The sequence below is a fragment of the Zootoca vivipara genome, chromosome 2 (assembly GCF_965207765.1).
Source record: "Zootoca vivipara chromosome 2, rZooViv2.hap1.1, whole genome shotgun sequence".
NCBI lineage: Eukaryota > Metazoa > Chordata > Lepidosauria > Squamata > Lacertidae > Zootoca > Zootoca vivipara.
The window spans coordinates 63,628,895-63,649,991 of NC_142584.1; the positions used below are offsets into that span (position 1 = coordinate 63,628,895).

Genomic DNA, 21,097 nt, shown 5'->3' on the forward strand with positions numbered 1-21,097 from the left:
GTCTTCTAGGATGCAACGGAATAATTCAGAAGTACTAACCCTGCGATAACTGTACCCGGCTGGGCTTGTCAACTCTCCAAGCCAATCCATAGCCTTTGATCCTGAATGCTGGTTTCCACAGGTACCCCTGGCAACCTTGAGATGTTCAGACCTGTAGATCAAGTGTTGCTCTTGGCTATGAGGCAGTGGTTCCAAGATATAACTAAGGTTGTTGCTCAGTACTATAAGGCCACTGGAAGACAAAATCAATAAAGCAGAAGTTGTGGAAGGCAAGTATTTACACTTCCATTATTCCTCTGGGATTGCTCAGTTGCTGGAGCATCTTAATCTTAATCTCAGGGTCATGGGTTCGAGCCTCACGTTGGGCAAAAGATTCATGCATTTGCAGGAAGTTGTACTAGGTGTCCTTCATGGTCTCTTCCAACTCAATGATTCTATGAATACAAACCAATAATCAGCTAGCTTGGTGTATATTGTGCAGAATAAATCTTTACTGAATTTGTATAAAAGAAAGTTTCAGCACATTTTGCTAAGGCCTAAGATCACGGAAGGGTAAGAGAACACATGGTGCCATATTCTGCGCTAGCAGAAGCCAGCACTAGGATACCTTATTATTAATACTCCGGGTGCTTATTTTCAGTAAAGGGGCTTTAGTTGCAATCACTCCAACTACAAATTACAGAAAGGCCTGTTTTAATCTAATCTAGTATTGTTTCATGAGAATTAGCCTATATAAAATTGGGTGTTTTTTGCTCTCCCAGTTATTATTTATGCAGAATGACTGGGAACAATTTCTCAAATGAGATTGTTTTGAGTGCATTGTACCAAGGAAGAAGTATTTGGCCTTAGAGAAAGTCACACCCTTCCCCACCTGCTCACTTCCCCCCTTGAGAAGTACAAACATGTGCAAGTGTTTAGCTTCTGTATTCCTCCAGTAATTCTGAAAGGACTTAGAACAACATGAAGGATACTGGCCAGCACATGGACCAACTCTACTGCAAATGAAAAATGAGATTTTGGATGGTCATTTTGCAGCCAGGGATAAAGTACCGGAAAATGTGGTGGTGGTGGTGGTGGGAGAAAGTAGGCCAGCATGCACCTGTGATGCTTCCTATTTTGTGTGGGCTCTGTGTATTATGTCAGCCATAAATGGCCAGGATTTGCTTTGTTTATACTACTGGACAGTTTGTTTATATTAAAGTGACTTGAGGTCATTGAGGGATTTGGAGGGGGGAAATAAAAATTGGCCAAAACTGTTTCCTGGCTGGATGGCAGCCCAGCTTTCAAATGGCTTTGAATAAAGGTGACCAAAAGGAAACCACGTCCTGTTTATAAAAACAATCTCTTTAACTTGTCGTTTCAGGAGGTCAAATCATCTCAGGTGGAATAAATATGTGCGTATCTGTACAACAGACTTGTGGCTAACCTGGAATGTTATAGAATTCTGTTCTTGCGAGGGGTAAATAGAAGAGAACAGCTTTTCAGAAGAAACATGTGTGTCAAGATTGCTATAAAATGCTGACACTGAAAGGAAGAAATTCAGAATAATCTGTTGAGATAAAGAGATAAGATTCTAAGAAGGCAGGAAAGCAAGAATGCGGTGGAAACTGAAGATACTGAAATGATTATGAGATTTTATGTAAGATAGAATTCAGAGGAATAGATTCTTGAGTACCTAATGAATATTTCTTCCTATGGTGCTTGGAGATGAAAATCTTAATGCAGATAACCTCCTTTTGAATGTACATATCTGGGGATCCCTCAATGATGTCAATTGTCATTTCAGTATAGTTCAGTTGGGAAAACATGAGACTCTTAAATATCAGGGTCGTAGGTTTGAGCCCCATGTTGAGCAGAAGATTCCTGCATTGCAGGGGGTTAGACTAGATGACTCATGTGGTCCCTTCCAACCCTACAATTATGTGATTCTGATTCTAAGTCTGAGCTGGGGCAACATAAGAACTGTTCTTGTGGCTTAGATCAGGGCATGGTCTTGCTGAAGCTATACAGGTCTGGTCAGTGTCTGGATGGGAGACCACTTCGGAACCACATGTCTGCTGTACAGGGTTCCATTGTAGAAAAAAAGGCAGAATATAAGTGCAATAAATAAACAAATCAAATCTACCACTCTATTACCAACAATGTAGCTCAGTAGTCCAAGTCCAGTTCAAGTCGTTTCATTGGTCATGTTGTTCAGATGCCTGATTATCGTCTTCCAAAGCAACTACTCTATTCTGAACTTATAATTGGAAGCGTAATGCTGGTGGTCGGCAAAAGAGCTTGAAAGACTCTCTCAAGGCAAATCTTAAAAAAATGTAGTATAAACACCGACAACTGGGAAACACTGGCCTGAGAGCACTCCAGTTGGAGAACAGCATTTACCAAAGCTGTCATGGGCTTCGAAGAAACATGAACTCATGATGAAAGGGAGAAATATGTTAAGAGGAAGGCACACTTGGCAAAGCCTCACCGTGATCAACTCCTGCCCGGAAACCTATGTCACCACTGTGGGAGGACACATGGATCCAGAATTGGCCTCCACAGTCACTTACAGACTCACTGTTAAGACTGTGTTCATGGAAGACAATCCTACTCAGCTACGGGCAATCGCCAAAGAAGAGCTCAGTGGTAGAGCATTTGTTTTGCAAGCAGAAGGTCTTAGGTTCAATCACTGGCCTCTGCAGGTAGGGCTGGAAGAGAATTCTGTCTAATATTCTGGAGAGCCACTGCCTGTCAGTGTAAACAATACTGAGCTAGATGGAACAAGGGTCAGACTTAGTACAGGGCAGCTTTCTGTGAACCTGGGTTCCAGAAGGATGCTTCTGGAACTTCACAAGCTGGAACAGGAAGGTGATGGGTAACAGCTGCCATAGTTAATACCCATTAACATCTGTCACTATTCCTCCATGTATGGCTTAAAAATAACTAATGAATGGCTTAAAAACATGTCATTGTCATATCATCTGTTAGGGAATTACAAGACAATAAGAATGTCCCCGTGATCCCAGAGAACTAATCTAACTTGAGATTCTGTATGGATGAACTTGACCTTACCGTAGACCATTGCATATGCTGAGTGCCACACTTGAGTCTTCTACCTCTCTCACAGTACCATGATAAAAGCAATGATCCTGGAAGGACAGAACAGAGACTGTCAAGGCATTATTCTGTAAATTTAGTCTTCCTCCTCAACTCCCCTTGATGGTTGATGTGAGAAGAGGATAGCAAAATGTATGGATTCCTCTCTACCCGCCCCCCCAAATATTTTGCATATGAGAAGTCAATGGTCATAGTCCATAGTTCATATGCTTTTTTCCTTTATTGTCAATGAAACCTAAGGTGCTTTGAAACCCCAAGAAGGGTAGATGTGGCTAAAGCACATGGCTTGAGTATAAACACCTTGTCATTTCCATGTACTATTTTGGGGGGAAACAATTATACATTCAAGTCTCCTTTTCTTTAGGTATATTCCACCACTGATAAGCAGCTTGTCTGGTGTAACAGTTAAAATGCTGGGACTAGGACTCAGAAGGCCCAATTTCAAATCTCTGCACTGAGTGACCTTGGGCTTGTCACTATCTCTACGGTTTGCTGTGAGGAAAGAATGGAGGCAAGTACCTTGTATGTTGCCTTTAGCCTCTTCCGAAGAAAGGTGGAATATAAATGTAACAGATAAATGAAATGTTCCTATTCTATAATCTCAGAGAGAAAAATTCAGGTGTGAATAAAGTACAGATCAGTTACTCATAACCTCTCATTTTGGCATAATACTATTGAGTCTTGCAGTATTATTGAACGTAATTCCTTTGAAAGCCTGCTTAAAGGCCAGATCCAAAGCACACTGAAATCAATATGAACTTTACCACACACTCCAAATGGTTCCCGGAACATTGTTACTTTTCAGATCTTTAAAACACCCACATGGCATGAAGTGATAAAGCCCTATTGTAGCAAGTCCCTGTCATTACAAATGGCAAGCAAAATGTGCTTTACAACCCAATTGCCAATAAAATTCCACCACAGTAATCTTTCTTATGAAACTTTAAGCCTAGAGGAAGGGAAGAGGATGCAGCATCGAGAAGGATGAGATCATAGACATTAGCTTTTTCATTTTTAAATCATCTAATTAGCAACATGAATTTTTGCACTGTTTCGGTGAAGTGCCAGCCAGTCAAAGCATTTCCACTCAGTTAATTCATGAAGAAGGTCCTGCTGGATATGAGCCAGCTGGCAAGGGCTAGCTTTGCAGTGAACTGAGAATATAATCAACGTTCAGATCCCTCTTAGCAGAGGACAAGAGTAGAGTGGCCAGCTCATGGATCTCCAGATTTAGATTCAATAGGGCTTCTTGAGAAGAACTGTGACCTGCCATGGTGGAACAAGAGCCAACAAGAGCCAATCCAGTTTGTATTATATGGCCCAGTTAACACATAATAACAAACCATAGTTAATTGCTTGCCGTGAATGCACTGATCTGGGCTGCCTTGGTTCTTCCACCTATTGCACAGGAGAAACCAACTACAACCTACAGTTGTCGTCTCCATTCATTATTCCCTCTAGTCAGCTAGGCTCCCTGGGGCGGGGACTCTGCGGCTGGACACACAATACTTACCGTGTTGTTCAAAGTCACAGTGCGGGGAGTTCCGCTCTTAGTATAATGCGTTTCAGTATAGCCTGGTGCAAAGAGGTGCCTGCCAGCAACAAAGGAGAGACAGAACAGAGGGGGAAAGAATTATATTTTGCATGTCATTACCTAAACTGTCCACCTCTGTGAAATCTTATTATCATACAACATTAAAGGCTTACACCAGTATCTTACAAAAGCTTTTTTTATAAATAAAAAACACACAACAACAACATGTGGCATTTGGGCCTGCCAAAATTGTATGTAGAAAATAGAAATTTTTATAATAAATAAAAATATCTTCTTTTTAAGAAGATCAAACCTATCCATTCTTAAGGAAATCAGCCCTGAGTGCTCACTGGAAGGACAGATCCTGAAGCTGAGGCTCCAATGTTTTGGCCACCTCATGAGAAGAGAAGACTTGCTGGAAAAGACCCTGAGGTTGGGAAAGATGGAGGGCACAAGGAGAAGGCAACGACAGAGGACAAACAAGATGGTTGGACAGTGTTCTCGAAGCTACTAACATGAGGCAGTGGAAGTCAGGAGTGCCTGACGTGCTCTGGTTCATGGGGTCACGAAGCGTCGGACACGGCTGTAAGGACTAAAAAACAACAAATCTTCTTTTGGGTCTGCGCACTATATTTTTGGAGATGCAACTGTCGTGGAGTGGAGGTGGCATTGCTCACCTTGCTTCCCAGTGTGGAGGTTGCTGCTGGTAACCAAGAGGGAGAGGTGAGGCGGTGTAGAGGTTGGTGCTGTGCAAGCACAGCAGCAGAGCCAATCCAGCGCATTTGCAGTGCACTGACCTCCCCACTGACTCGCCCTTTTCTTTCTTGGTTATTGGTAGTGAGCTCTGTGCTGGGAAGCCAAGTGGGCAGTGCTGTCCTGTTCCGCTGGAGACCACAGCGTTGCTAAAATAACCTGCAATATGTACCATCAAGCTGAGTAAAATACACAAATGCAATTAGGGGAAAGATAGGCTTTTTGAGGCTATGCAGGAAGTCTGGTATTCACTGACAAATGGCCCCTGGCACTTCACCATGTTCCGTGAATCATCAGGAGAGATAAAGGAAAATGCATCTCTTTTCTTCACCCCCTTCATAAGGGTCATCATTTAAACCCCTGCATCATTTAAGTTAACTTCAAAAGTTGTATTGCTCACTGTCTGGCCTAGGGTAAGCTGTTAGCTCTTAGTTGCATGCCTTTCACAGAAGGTTACGATATTAAAAGTACCTCTGTATACTGAATGTGCTCTAGAGATAAATAAAGCCAACTAATGCCAATATGGCAACATTTTATCGTTACTGTACTCCAGCAAAATTAATTTTGCTTCCCTGGCCTTCTTTGCTGATACAGAACACTAAGCCTTGTGACTGCAGACTACAGATAACCACAATAAAACAAAAACCCTAAACAAAAAATACTGCAAAGTAAGCTCCCTATTATCTCCTATGTTGTCATGGTCTGGGAAAACAAGAAACAATTATTTTCCCACCCAAACTGTATTAGCTTCCAGGAAACTGACATAAATGGGCTCAGAGCAAGCAATGGCCTTAGGAGAGGCTGTGCCAAACTTGCTTCAGGTGTGGTAAACCCAGATGAGATTTAATAGTAGTAGTAGTAGTAGTAGTAGTAGTAGTAGTAGTAGTGACTCCTGGAAGCACTTCACAGATTTGCAAAGGGTTTGACCAGTGTAAGCTCTTCCAAGTTGACAGTTCAATTGCACACGTGAAACTATAACTAAAAACATCCAAGTCACATGGAATTTTAGAATTTGGAGTAGTATTTTTTTGTTTGCTAATCAGTTTCATCACAGGACCTATCATTCTTATATTATGAGAGGAGACAGAATCCCATTTACCCACTTTCCCCATGCTATTTATAAATTTTGTGAACATTTTTCATATCCCATTTAGTCTCTCTCTCTCTCTCTCTCTCTCTCTCTCTCTCTCTCTCTCTCTCTCTCTCACACACACACACACACACACACACACACACACACACACACGTATATACCCTGGTTCTTAAGTCTGGGCTGAGACCAAGAAATTGAAAGTATATTTGAGAAATATATCTGTAATACAGACTGAAACAAAATGATCATTCCCTCTGACAGGGGAACCTGGTAATTGTAGTTCTGTGAGGATGAGGGTGGGGGAGAGGGATCTCTAAACAGAATTTTCAGCCTTACCAAACAACAATATCCAAGATAACAAACTGGTATAAAACACAAATGTTTGTAATGTAAAGTATATCCAAAGTCGAAGATAAGAGCATGTGATAACTGACACACCAAGGCCAGCTGACATCAGCTGAGAGCTTGAGTATGACATTTTGTCCTAATAAGCAATGAATTGTCAGGGGAGCTATAAAATCATTGCTTTTTCATGAACTAGCATATGCAGATCACCATTCATCCAAATCACAACTACCAGCGCCTCCAAGTTACCTAAGTCACCCATACATATAACACTGTACCCCTATGCCTGTTCATTGGGACTTCATTTTACTTGAAAATCTTTCATCTCCTCCCATCTTTGGACATCTGATTAAAAGAGGATAGATTCAAAGCCACTGAGTTATGACTTGCACCTTGGCATATGTACGACGGCACTAAGGGCACTATAAGCTCAATGGATATTGTTTATACATTCCCTGAATTGTGTGTCTCTCACTCCATTTCCCCTTATTGTTTCCCAACCTATGATGCCATTCTTTAGACTACAAAAGAAACAGGAAATTTTGGGGTTATTTACACCGAGCAAACAAAACCCAACAACCTGAGTTTTGCCCTACTAACGCAAACTTAATATTATTGTGGACAAGGCTAACTCTGGAGGGTGGGTATTTTTACCAGGGCCCCAAGATCAACTGAGATCCCATCACTCTAAAAATGCTGCCATTTCCACTTTGCACGGCATATTCCAAGAAGATCAGGTGCATCTTAATAGAACTGTTATGTCCCACCGGGGGATTGGGGTGCAGCCACAGTGGTGGAGGAGCAGGACATGTTGAGCACCTGGCAGCGGCGAGTGCTGGGAAGTGAGTGCCCAGCCACAGGAAGTGGCAGGTGCCCAGTGGCAAGGTGGGGGCCGGGCGCAGGGAAGGCAGTGGTTTTGCCTCAAGCAGCAAAACAACCCAGCCTGGCCCTGAATGTGAATCTTATTCTAGAGAAGTCAAAATACAAGCAATCCTGTGGTATTTTTATTTTTTAAAAGTCAGGATAAAAATATTCAAAATGAAAATTTTCAGTTACAGTAACTTGCTGGCTTCCATTTTTTTTGTCAGCCTACCACACAAATGTCAGTAAACGCTAAATGTGTCATGCTGTGGTTAACGAGTGTGGGCAAGATGTGAAGGACCTACGGTAAGTAAGAATGTGGCCAGCATGTGACAAATTGTCCTGAAACAAGGCAAGTCACAGATTCTAATTTTTCCTATGGCTAGAGGCTATGGGCCATCCAACACGACAAGTCTTATATCAGGAAATTAAGAGGAGGTAAAGCACATGGTGTAGTCCCCACCTCAAGAGGCCATCCTACTGTCTGGAACATATGTTGTTTTGAGATCATTTGCAATCCCTATATTTTTAAACAAAAACAAAAACAGACTTCTCTAATTCTTATGTTCTTATTGCCAAACCCATGGACCCAAAATAAGCAGGGTTAAGCTAACGTAATGGTTATGAGCCACACCATTTCATGCTTATGAATAAAAAAATAAAACATCCTTAATTGGACACTAAACAAATGCCTGACAGGGATTTACAGTTAAATCCAACATAAAATAAAACCAAACATTTAAATTACAATCTAACACATGAGCAGCAATATAATTCTGAGGTCATTTGGCCAACTTTCTGCATGTGTATTTATTTGAAAGCAGAAGGTCTGGTTTCTGCAATGCTGACCAATGTGTTCATATCCCAAACAGCTGCGGTAAACATTTTTCTTTGTGCGCTACAAGTTACACACACACAAGATTGTGACATGGTTCAGACGTTGGCACTAAGCCAAATCATGGCTTAGCCTGAATGAGCACCAGTAAAAATTGCAGGCACATTAGTGCTGTTCTCGTGAGACCCAACACTATTCCATAGGTTTGCATTGCATTACATGTGAACCTGGGTTCATGGTTTATCTCACTCCGAACTATTAGTTCTAACTTTTGCTGGTTGAATAGTTGTTGGTTTATTATTTCTCAGATGTTACTGTTTCGGTCTTTAAACAAATATATAGTTGAGATTTGGACTGACTTTTATGTACAACAGGTCTCTCAGGTCCATGTTTTTGGATGAAGGTGCAGTTCTGAAAATGTCTAAATAAATAAATAAATGTCTATCTGTCACCCCTAGTAAAACAGGAGTGGGAAACTGCCAACCCCTGGACTGGATGCATGTCCCAGTGCCTTTCTGCCATGACCTCTCCTCTTTAGTCCTGCTCCATCCTCTTCCTTACCATCCCCTTGCCCAGTGATGACTTCCCATCCTGCTGGGTTTTCATGCTGGTCAGGAAGAAGGAGAAGCTTCTTTTCTTTCCACCCACCAAAGAACCAAAGCAAGAGGAGAGCACAGAGAACAAAAGAGAGAAAAAGAGATGGGGAGGGAGAGGTGGGTGCCTCTGCCCACTTTTGGCTTTGGTCCCACCTGCCACCAGGTGGCTACACCACCAATATGAATCCCCCAAGAAATCACTCCCAAGCAACTCACAACATACAAAAAGCTTCCTCACTACCTCTGCTATTAAAACTCACACACATGCATTTACTGCAGAGCTTAGGCACTTCTAGTATAGTGTACACAAATGGCTCTAGGTTTCTCTTGCGATGAAGTAATATGAGCCACCTGGTTCAGATTCTCCCCCCCCCCCAAAAAAAAATACTTTTTGTTTCTTTTCTGCCAAGGGGATGAAAATCACTAAGTGGTTCTGCTGACTGATATGGCGCTTACTATTTTTCCAGCAATGGCCCTAAAGAAGAATACAAGTTAACTATGACAGTGAATGTCGTGAAAAATCAGCCAAATCCAGACTACCGTAGCAGGAAAGCAGTGTCAGCACCATAGATCAGGTTCTATTCTCAAACAAAGACTGATCAGCCAGTGATTTCAAAAAGCAGTTTGTGCATCAGCCCAACCCTGTTGTAAGGGGCTGATAGCATTTTGCCAGCTGTTGGTTTCAATCTCATATTCTATCTGCAGTGCTTCAGAAAGGAAGCTGCTTCTGCTGATAAGATTAACAACAAAACTAGAACTGTTTTTCAAAGCTGATGTGATTTCAGAAATGGCTGGAGCATACACATGTGAGGATCCCACCTCCTCACTGCTTTAACATCAGAGGCTCTCCCTGTGCTTCTCTACAAACAGGAGAAGAAAACCTCGAGTGTCCAAATTGGACTTGTCTCCAGAGTACCTCAGGCGCTGCGTTCGAAACCTATGGCCACCAGTGGGGTGTCCCTCCCATCATAGCTGCCAAGTTTTCCCTTTTCTCGCGAGGAAGCCTATTCAGCATAAGGGGAAATCCCTTTAAAAAAGGGATAACTTGGCAGCTATGCCTCCCATGGACCCCTACTGCTACAGTGTGCCTCTCCCTTAGGCAACTATGTGGCTCCTTCAGCTTCACTAACCAGCCCTTTGTATGACAGGAGAAAAAGCAAACAGTTTCCTCTTCCCCAGGAAAGCTTTGTTCTCCCCTCTTTGTCACACCTCTGAAGGTACTGAGACACTGCCGAGTCAGTGACCGTTCAAGCACATTTAACTTTATTATTTAACTTATAAACATGAATTTCTTTGGTTCTTAAAAGCACATATCTTCCTTTTATTTAACACAGACTTGTTACTACAGCTCCTGCATCCCTCTCTGACACTCTACTCTCCAACTCCCAACTGCCAACTGCCAACCACCTAACTGACCAAACCGCTCCTCTCTCCTTTTAAACTGGGAACCGTCCCGCCCCCATCAGAATGCTATGTCAGTCAGGCTGGAGGTGGATTAACTCTTTTCCAGCCAGGTAGGAATAAATATTTCAAAACTGTGTCAATCCGTTACAACACACACAACCCGTTTTATATTGATGGATAGGGTTGCCAGCCTCAATAGAGGACAAGACTTCTGTGCCTTTAATTGCCCTGCTCTCTTTTGAGTCTGGAAACCTTAAAGAGAAACCAGTAGACCCTTTGTTTAATTTCCAAGCAAAGGGTCTGCTGGTTTCTCTTTAAGGTTTTCAGACTCAAAAGAGAGCAGGGCAATGAAAGGCACAGAAGTCCTGTCCTCTATTGAGTCTGGCAACCCTATTGATGGAGGGTTGCAGCCTTAACCCAGAAGAAGAAAATAACTCTGGCCTAGATCTAGGCAAGTGAAAGCTGACCTTGATACACCCACATAGCATGCACTCGGTGTTTGCTTTGAAAGAATAACTTCTGTGGGTGCAGGCTGCTTGCTGCTGCCTGCAGTTTTGAATGTCCTCCTGCTGTAGCATAGATGAGGCTGTATGTGGACAGCTGTCGCCAGTTTTCATTGAGCTGCAAACCTCAGGAGCCGGGTCAGATCCAAGGAGTGAGCAAGGGCCTGGCCCACAGCCACAATGTACAGATGTCTTAAAGACTCGTTTCCAGCCCCATTCAGAGCCCTCTTGGCTCCACTCCGCTCTGTCAATGATACCATTGTTCCAAACAAAGCCTCCATCTTAACACCATGGGGCAGATCAGCGAAAGTGCCTGCAGTGAAGAGGCTTCTATTTTGTGGTATAGGGTGGGGAGTGTCAAATATTTTATGGATGAGGCAGATGGAAATTAGGTTAGAAAAGAGCATTGTGTCATCCGAATGGCAACAAGGGAACAGAGGCACACACATCGCAGCTCCCTTGTCGCGTGGCTCTTCTGGAGATTTCATCAGCCCCCTACACGACTGAAGCCTCCACCAGAATGGAGAGATGAATCCATACTTTCCAACATGCCTCCATGGCATCATGGAACCATAGTTGGAAGGGACCATGAAGATCATCTGGTCCAATCCCCTCCAGTGCAGGAGTCTTCCACCCAAGGTGGAGCTCAAACCCACAGCCCTGAGATTAAGAGTCCTATGCTCCACCGACTGAGCTATCCCTCATGGTCAGAGGGATGCAAGGACTGAGGAAGGGAAATGCACATTCCCTCAGCACCATCCCAGAATGTTTTTATGCCTAAAGAACAACTCAAATGGTGTCCCCTCTGCATGGGCTTCCTTGGTATCTGCACCATTCATACACCAATCCTTGACTTCATCATTTTGCTCTCATTGTAGAAAGTTGTTTCACCCCGCCAAAAGAGCTATCCTACCTCTGGTTCTAAGAGACGAACAAAAAGTACATAATAACATAACCATAGTTCAGAGGTAGAGCATCCTTTGTGCTCTACCACCCCAGAGAGAGCCAAATTCAATCCCCAGGATCTCCAGGCAGGACTGGGAATGTTCTTGGCCTGAAACCTTGGAGAGCTGTTACCAATCAGTTTGGATAATATTAAGCTAGATGGACCAAAGATCTGGCTTGGTATAAGGTAAGCTCCTATTTTCCTATGTGTTCAAAGTCCAAAGAGAGAAATAAAAGATAAAATTCCAATGAACGGAAACTAGTAGATACAAAATACTGCATGTCTTGCTTTCATTCGCACTAGATGATGTCAGTCAGCACAGGCTAGGTCTTCAACCTAAGACAGAAGCATAGCTATAATTTAAAGAAATCCAACAATACAGATTAATGACTAAATGGGGACAATTTCAAATCAGGAAAGAGAGAATACAGCTCAAGAGAGAAAAACTGATAAGAAGTCACAACATCAACCTCACTGAAAAACTATGAGCAGCTTCCAGGGAGGGGACGAGAAAGTAGAAGGAAGCAGGTGAGAACTGAAATATACAAAAGCACAAACAAACATATAAATAAATGGTTTTGAGTTTTCAGAATTCAAGGGTCTGGATTAATTTGAGAAATTTAGCATTACCTTCAATCTAATGTAAAACCCACAAAAATACTTTTGAAACAATAGGGGCTGTTGCTGCAAACAATGCTGTATATTCATAGTTTCCACAGCAACAGAAATAAAGGATTATAAGAGTATGTGAAAGGGTAATTGATGACTTGGCTTGTTAGCCCAGTGGATAAATGGAATAAGCAAGTGAATGGAACAGATCAGGAGCTTCCTCCACTTCAGTAATTCCTGACAACGGATATTTATTATTATGACATCATCAAACTGGGAATGTGTCCATGTCCTTTGCGCTTACAAACGTCTATATATGTATATTGGGAGAGCACCTGGGAACCCTATATATGTAGTGTTGAGTCCCATGATGAAAGAAAGATGGATTGCCCCTTTCTGATTAGTGGTTGCAGAAAAAGTTATGGAGCATAAGAGACAACACAGAGGGGTCAAATCTAAGACATCATTCTCTATTATTTGGTTTCCATTTGTCAAATTTGTTTTGCAGGGAGGGTGCATTGCAGTAATCCAGCCTTGAGGTTACCAATGCATGGTCTACAGTGGTCAGGCTATCTGTATTATGTGTAAGATTTCAGTGATGATAGAATTTTGTACCAGTGGATCAGCATCCTTCTGGATAAAGGGATAAAATGTAAATAAAAAATCCTGACAACAAACTGCGTGAAAAGGACAATAGTGACTTTGAAAAGAATGGGAACCCTTTACAATATGTTTGCAGAAACAACAGAAAGAAATGGTCTCGCTGGCATTTCTTGTAAACTTGTAAATAAACATTTACAAGTTTATTTACAGAGAACAAGAAGTACAACAATGTGATAACACAGTATTGTAAATAAACAGCAGAATGTATCATCTGATGTAATAAACCAGAAATGGTAGTTGAAGGAAGTCAACAGGGAGGGTGGAAATTGGAAAAAATCCAATGATATTGGATATTTGTATTGAGAAAAGAAAATTAATTTAAATTTTTTAAAAAAAATGTAACTAAAAAATCCTGGACTCTTCAGTTTAGCGATCTGAACAAGTTGGAGCAGCATTTTTTAAAAAAATTATGTATTTGTCTTAAGTTGACCATATCAATAGACAGCTGCCATTTAAAATAAAATAAATAAATAAATAATACAAGTATGACAGTCAAAATCCAATATCAATTCACTGATTTTGACAGGGGGGTGTCAAAATGAGGTCAAAATCACATGTGCCAAGGCCCACGGACAGAAAATTTCCCAATATGAAACAATAAACCTGCCCAAATGGCTTGCCAAGAACACTTGGAAGTAGAGGAAGGATTTATTTCTCGGTGATGCTTTATATACTGTTGGATTAGGACCCAAATCCCAGTTCCTACACTGCTGTGATTCCTCTTGGCTGCAGTACAAATGCCTTCAAGTGAGTGATAATTTGACTTTGCTCTGCCGCATTACTCCAATAACATGAAAACACCATTTGTTATGAAAAACAAAACCATCCCACCCATGCAGTATATGCCAGTAATGAAGTGCTTTTTAAATTCCACAATCACATAGGATTGGAAATGTTCGAATTCTGTAACATAATTAAAGCTTGAGATTTTCAGTTGGCTTATGAACTTTGGGAGTTATATATCACACTTTCTTCATACGTTCTCTTGGGACTCAAGTCAGGAATCTGATGCAAGCCAGCAGCCCTTGGATGAATTGTTCAGGATTTTCTTGTTAGTGTCATTTGCAAGCACTTATGTCTTTCCTCGGGTCAACCATGTTTCAACCAAGCTGTCTCTAAGTGTCAGAACTGCTGGGCAGAGTTAACGCTGATGGGCAATGAGATGTGCCCCAAAGCATGCAAAGCACAAAAGTCAAAGGGGAGCAAACAGAAGGGGCAATTTGTTCTTCTCACAAGCTTTTGTTTGTGGCATGTATAGATCTACAAGTTTTTAAAATAAGAAGGCATTTTCAAGTGGGGCTTAATGGGGTTCATGGTCCTGCTGATGCCAAAGGTTTGGGTTCTGCTTATATCTTCTCTTTGGGAAAGTATTTCCTTCCTGGAGCGTCTGGTGCAGAGCTAAGCAGGTCTCCCCTCTTATAACCCCAAAGATCAAAGAACTGTAAAGCTGCAGAGTCAAACTGCCTGTACATCTTCCTATAAGATAAGCAAAATGAGGACAGGAGAGAAGGAAGCTTTCTTCCTGCCTGGGAAATTGTGCAATGTTTAGAGTCAATGAAGAGATAACCTAGCTTCCTTGCCTAGCCCTCTGACAATGAAATCATCTTTCCAGGAGGAAGATGAGCCGGAATCCCTCCCAGAGCAAGACCTGGCTTTCCGACCATTCAGAAACTCTTCGTGAGGCCTGCAGAAGAGGTCAAAGCCTTCTGTCATTTGTTCCCATTCATATCCTACGTGTGTAGGAAGTTACCAGCAAATCACAGTGTGTGTAGCGCCTATGCAGAATCCCACAGCAATCCTTCCTACGTAAAGCTGAATTAGGCAACAGCCACTTTTGTTTCCAGTTTTCTGTTTCCTTAAACAAGCACTGGAAAGGAAACCAGATAAGGCAGTAAATTATATTGGAAGTGATCCATGTATCCAGCAGCTCAGAATCTCAGGCGGTGGTGGTGGGGGTGGAGTCTTGTTAGCCCTGACACATGGAAACAGTACAGTGGATTTGTCAGTTTTGTTTTCCAAGGTACAGTAATTCTAGAATTAGATCTCTGAGCTGGGCTGAGAGCCAGAGCATTTTCTGTGTCAACTAGCCAATGACTGCATGTCTTGGCTACCATCACAAGGAATTCTTCCCAGCCTGAATTATAAATGCCCTTTCTAAAGAAACCTTTGCCAAGGCTCATTGCCTCCATTAAATGCCATGTCTTCCGTGTCGAGCAAAATGGAGCAAACCACACAGGTAACACAAGAAAGTCTTTAGATTACCAGTAACAAACTTCCATTCTAAAACAAGACCCTCACCAGCGGTAGAATATTTTCTTCTTCTTCAGTACAGCTTCTCTTCTAAAAATTACCCTCTTCATCCAAAGGGACAAGTTCTTAGGCATAGTCTTTTGTCATTCATTACTTATATGTTCGTCACATTTTCAACTTTGCTATCTTCAGGCAAAGAGGAATTCTGTCTTTCTTTCAAAAATGCACACGAAGTTTAAAACAAATCTGTTTACATGTGAGGTTCTTCCTGAACCATGGTCAATGTTATTCTTAGAACCTCTCTCCATCTATTTTGTGATCCATCTGCCTTGGATTTTCTGCTTTGCAGCTGCAGAGCTTAAGCATCTCAACAGATCACTTAATAATCAATTGCGCTGCACCAGGTGTCTGGGAACCTATTCAGAGATAATAGCTAATAGAGTAACTTCCTGTAGAATTAAATAGAGCTTGAACCTCCTCAATCCCAGCAATAACCACCACCCAAACATAAATTGTTAGTTTCTAGCATACTCAAAGTATCCTCAGATGTACTGAAACTAAGCTCAAGTATGTGCTGAACTTACTTCAAAACACTAACAGTGCAATACTACACAAACCTACTTGGAAATAAGCCCCATAATAAAATTAAGAACAACAACAAACCAATAACCCCCCTCCCACAACACATTTAAAAGGGCATTGATTAAAAACAAATAACCAGAACAGAAAAGAAAAATATACTAGTATAAAAATACTGGCAAAGAACTAGCATTCTGTGTTTGGAGCACTTGATGAAAGTCCGTACCAGTACCCAAGCGAGGAGTTGTACTTATTACACATCACAGACAACTATGAGCCCTGTACATTTTCTCCTGCAGCCCCTTGCAAAGTTGAATGGCTGTGCGGGTGTGTGTTTAGAGGAATGAGGGGCCCAACTCAGGAAGTAAACACAATATATGTGTTCCGTTTTGCTAGCCTGTTGAGAGCAAGCCTCAGATGAAAATAGCACAGCATGGTTCCCAGGAGACACCTGGAAGTTATGTCATCATGCTCAGAGTTAATCTACTGCTAATGTTTTGCTCAAGAGACTCTGCTTCTGCCAATTCTCTTCCACCACTCATAGCTTTCCCTTCACAATTCCGCACAATCCCAAAACAACAGAAATATAAAAGCAACTGGACAAAAGTCCTGTTTATGTTAGGCTGCAGACCCAAACCAATTCTTCGGAGCAGACAACAGACTTTTCTCAATAAAAGGGCATGCTGTGCAGCTACAACCTGACTTCATAATAGGGCGGTAACATTTAACGGTACTCTAATCATTTCCCAAAAGCCAATGCAAGCATGCGGTTTCATGGTTTGTATTAGAAGCTGTGCTGAACAGAAATCTAGCATGTGTTTAGCAACGTAAGATGTGTCAATTTCTCTTCCCCTATCTCGCCCTTAGCTGTTGGAACATGTTTAGCAGGTAGCATTTCAGGGCAGGCTGACTGCTCTCAGAAGGTTCCAGTCTGGCCTATTAAGACAATATATTTTCTGGAGGGGTTGGGAAGGTCTGCAAACTTTTTAACAAAGGCCTGCGTCTGACTATTTGTAGGACTCAAGCGCTGCCTTCTTCACAGGACCAACATAACTGCAAAGGATTGAGAGCATTTTAGACCATTTCCTTGTGATTCTGTGTATCCATCAGCCTTGTGAACCCGGAAGTGCTGTAACTGATTAAAGTCACTCAATCAAATAAAAGTAGCAATAGTCTTTCTTTCCAAGGAATGGAATTAGATAAATTTAGCAATAGTCTTTCTTTCCAAGGAATGGAATTAGATAAAATTAGATAAAACAGAAACAGAAAAACAGTTTCTCCAATAGTGGCATAAGCCACTATGGCCTACATTGGCATACCCTCCAACATTTATCCAATGAAAATAGAGACATCCTACTCCATAATGATCATTTTACTATTTATCTATTTACTATTTGCAAATTTGATGAGCATCCCCTATATTACAGTTACTTATAAATAAAACTATTTCTAATGTCTTTCATTCTAGAGAGTACCAAAGCAGTTTACAACAATAAATCATAAAACATACCCCCTCCCTAAAAAAAACCCTATAAAATATTAATGTTAGTTACCGTAATCAGGGTGCTAAAAACTGGGATAGAAACAGTCTAGAAACGTCCGAGCAAATAGCTAAGTTGTTGGGGGTTTTGCCAATTTTTAAAATAATGGATGTTTGTTAAGTACACTGGAAGCACCCAACAGTTGGTGCCTGGGCTCATCTCCAAGGGGAAGTCATCCCATAGAGTACGTGGCCCCACAGAGAAAGTTATATTCCATACAATCATAACATCTGCAGCTAATGCAATTAACATGGCTTTATCTATAAATGATCTAGAACTATAGTTCCCAACAAGTGGTCCATGGAGCTAAGGGAGTCCACAAAACCCACCCCGGGGGGTCCATGGCACCATTCACCTAACGAAAACAACCACAGAGATATTCAAATTTTCAAAAGTAGGTGGTCCATGGCTTGGCTTTTGAAAAATAGGGGGTCCGCCATACTTAGCTAATTGGGATCCACTGGCCTAGAATGCAAATGATAACAAAAACTTGTAAATGTCTTATACTTAAGTCTCTCGGTAGTTGCCAACACCACTAGAGCCCTCTGTTTTATTTGGCTGGGTGGCAGCAACTAGGCCTCTCTTGCATAGGGCAGAGTCTTCTCTTTTGCAGAGTGCCTTTCTCCTGATCTATGGATGTATGTCACGGGTGGTGAACCTTTCTCAGCCGGAGGGTGGCATTCCTTTGTGAATAAGCTTCCGGCGGGGGGTGGGGGTGGGCACATATCAATGGTGGACACAGCTCGAGACAAAAGTGGGCAAAGCAATAATGTGACCCTTACCTTCATAGCATTAGCTACATTCGAACTATGCAAAAGCTAGAAGTTTCTGCACCCACGCTTCTTCATCTTGCATCTAGTCAAGCAAGTGGCCTTTTAAAATGTAGGGATTTGGGGGGGGGTACTTATTGGGTTGTTGTTTTTATTTTGACTCTGTATTTTGTGGTTTTATATTTTGATTTTATTCTGTGAACCGCCCTGAGACTTCCAGATATAGGGCAGTATATAAATTGAAATCAATCAATCAATAAAATAATTACAGTTCAAGGACACATAACCAGCCAGACAAAAGCAGTTGAGGAAGGCTCCGAGGATGGCTAAGGGCATGGCATGGCATAGGGAGAGTCCCACAGACCAGATAGAGATATCTGTAAGGACTTAACCCCTGGGCCTGATGTTACCTCTGAGTTACGTAATCCCATTTCTAGTGTAGGAACAGGAACAAGCTAGAGTTTCTGTGGTTTGTTTGTGTACGAGTTTCACAAGGCTATTTTGCAGGGTTGCTCAACATCTTCTTCCTTTGCATTTTGACAGCTATACAACACCATAGGAGAAGATGTTCCACTAACAGAACTTTTATTAAAGGAACAGGAGTGCCCTGTTTGGAGTTCAAAATGGCAGAAAACCTCTGCTTTGTTCACACAATAGATTAACAGGAGTGTATATTTAAATGTACCCTGCCTTTTCATACAAGGTTACTTACTCATTCTTCTCAACATCCAAGATGAAGTTTCTTCCTTCAGCTGTTATTTCTACTTCCGCTCTGGGTGGGTGCTGTGTACAACACAGAAATAAAAGGTTTACACACACTCTGCATTTCTGGCTTACGACAGAATCAAGATATTAAGCAAAAGCTGAAAAAAGAATAGCAAATAGTTTATTTCACCGATTCTAAAACAGCAGACTGCAAATCACTTACAACCCAATTGTTATGACTGTTTACTTAGAAGTAAATCCAGTGGAGTTCAATAGGACCAACTCCCAGGTTGCATCTGGATTGCAGGCATATTGGTCCACAGTGGTATACCAGACCATAACACAAAGAGAGAAGAACACTGGCAAACCATTTCTGGAGCAAACCATGATGAACGCCGAATTAAAATTCCCTTCCGGGGCTCCAGTGCAGCTGTACTGAATGGACTGGCTTGAATGTAAAGGAAAAGCAGGGCTAGGGGGTGGATAAGAAGAACATCAGAAGCATCTACTGGATCAGGCCAATGGCCTGTCTAGTCCAGCATCCTGTTCTCACAGTGGCCAACCTAAGAGAAGTCCCAAAGCAGGACGTGAGCGCAACAGCACTCTCCCCACTTGTGATTCCCACCAATGGGCACATGTGTACTGCCTGCTGCAGCTGTGGAGACAGAACACAGCCATTGTGCGGTAGACAGGAACTTGTAGATGCATGGTGCATGCCAGTGCGATGTTGGTTGGTCAAGACATTGCTATTCAAGACTGATTCAAAGAACAAGCAAAACACAATACAAGGAAGTTTAGGAAATCATTGGCTGATTGGGAATGATGCAAACCCTAACAATGCCTATATAACACCCACCCACCCTCCTTCACGCAACTTTGGGTGTCCCTCTGTCAGGGGTTCTTTAGCAGCAATTCCTGCATTGTAGGGGGTTGGATGAGATGCCGCTTGGGTTCCCTTCCAACCCTACTATGGATATTACAGTATGTTCTCTCAGAAGCGGAACTTGGCTAATGATTCTTTGTGGTGGCTTACGAGGGCTGCAAGGTAGAAATTGGCAAATATTAGCTGATGTGTCAAAGGCAGAGCAGACGGACAAGGCAGGAAGTCGCTATCACCTTCCCTCATGCACCCTCATAAAAAAAAACACAACTGCCTGTTAATAAGAAGGAAAGTGAGTAATGTTGGTTGTTCCAAGTAATCAAAATTGCACCATTGTTAAACATGTTCCCATCCTAAGTGTGGTCTATGAAGGAACTGAGCAGGAAATTGTTCAACCAAAATAGCCTCCAGCTTCTGCATTTCTAGTGCTTCCACACACACCCCAGTGGTTGCTACAACTTCCATGGAGAACACCATCCTCTTTTCCTATTCATATATCGACATGGTCCTTGACTATTCATAGTGGCAACAGATGCCCCTCCCTTCTCATGCCTAATTTTTAATGATTTTTCCAATTTCATTTTAGAGCATTCAGGAACATTTTTGAGAGCTTGCATGAGCAGGAGGAGGGAGAGAGTGCTTTGTGGCTAACGTGCAGGGTAGAGACTCAGGAGATGTGGGATCAGTTCCCAGCTTGAGAGTTGCCTGTGCAATCTCTTTGTTGAGCAACTTGTTCTGAACAAGAGAGAAGGACAAAAAAGAAATAACAATGCCCTCTTGCCCTTATTGACACATGAGGCCTACCACATCCTTCTTCCTCAACTCTGCAAGGGATCTGATAGCAAACGGGCCACAGAGCTGGCCCTTCCCTTTGATCAGAAGCACATTTGCATGGCCACACACATAGCAGTAGAGGAAAACTGATGCTTGCTTTGATTAAAGCTCTGCTTCACATCTGTCTGGTGCTTCCACACAGCCAAAACAGAGACGGCCAACAACAACTAGCTGAACTCCTCAGATAATTCTGCTGCACATCTGTGACATTTTTGTAGGAGTTAAGTGGGGAAGGGCTGTTGCTCAATGGCAGAGCATCTGCTTTGCACACAGAAGGTCCCCGCTTCAATCTCCTGC

At 42.1% G+C, this 21,097-nt stretch overlaps 1 protein-coding gene across 1 annotated transcript in view; it reads right to left on the bottom strand.

Moving 5' to 3' along the window:
• Positions 1-21,097, bottom strand: part of ADAM19 (ADAM metallopeptidase domain 19) — a 48,489-nt gene that overhangs the window by 21,693 nt on the left and 5,699 nt on the right. The window contains exons 3-6 of the mRNA XM_035105756.3: positions 19,094-19,164; positions 4,613-4,691; positions 3,055-3,131; positions 40-232 (exon numbers count right to left, since the gene is read on the bottom strand). Of these exons, the coding sequence (XP_034961647.3) occupies positions 40-232; positions 3,055-3,131; positions 4,613-4,691; positions 19,094-19,164 (420 nt within the window). The remainder of the gene's footprint in view (positions 1-39; positions 233-3,054; positions 3,132-4,612; positions 4,692-19,093; positions 19,165-21,097) is intronic.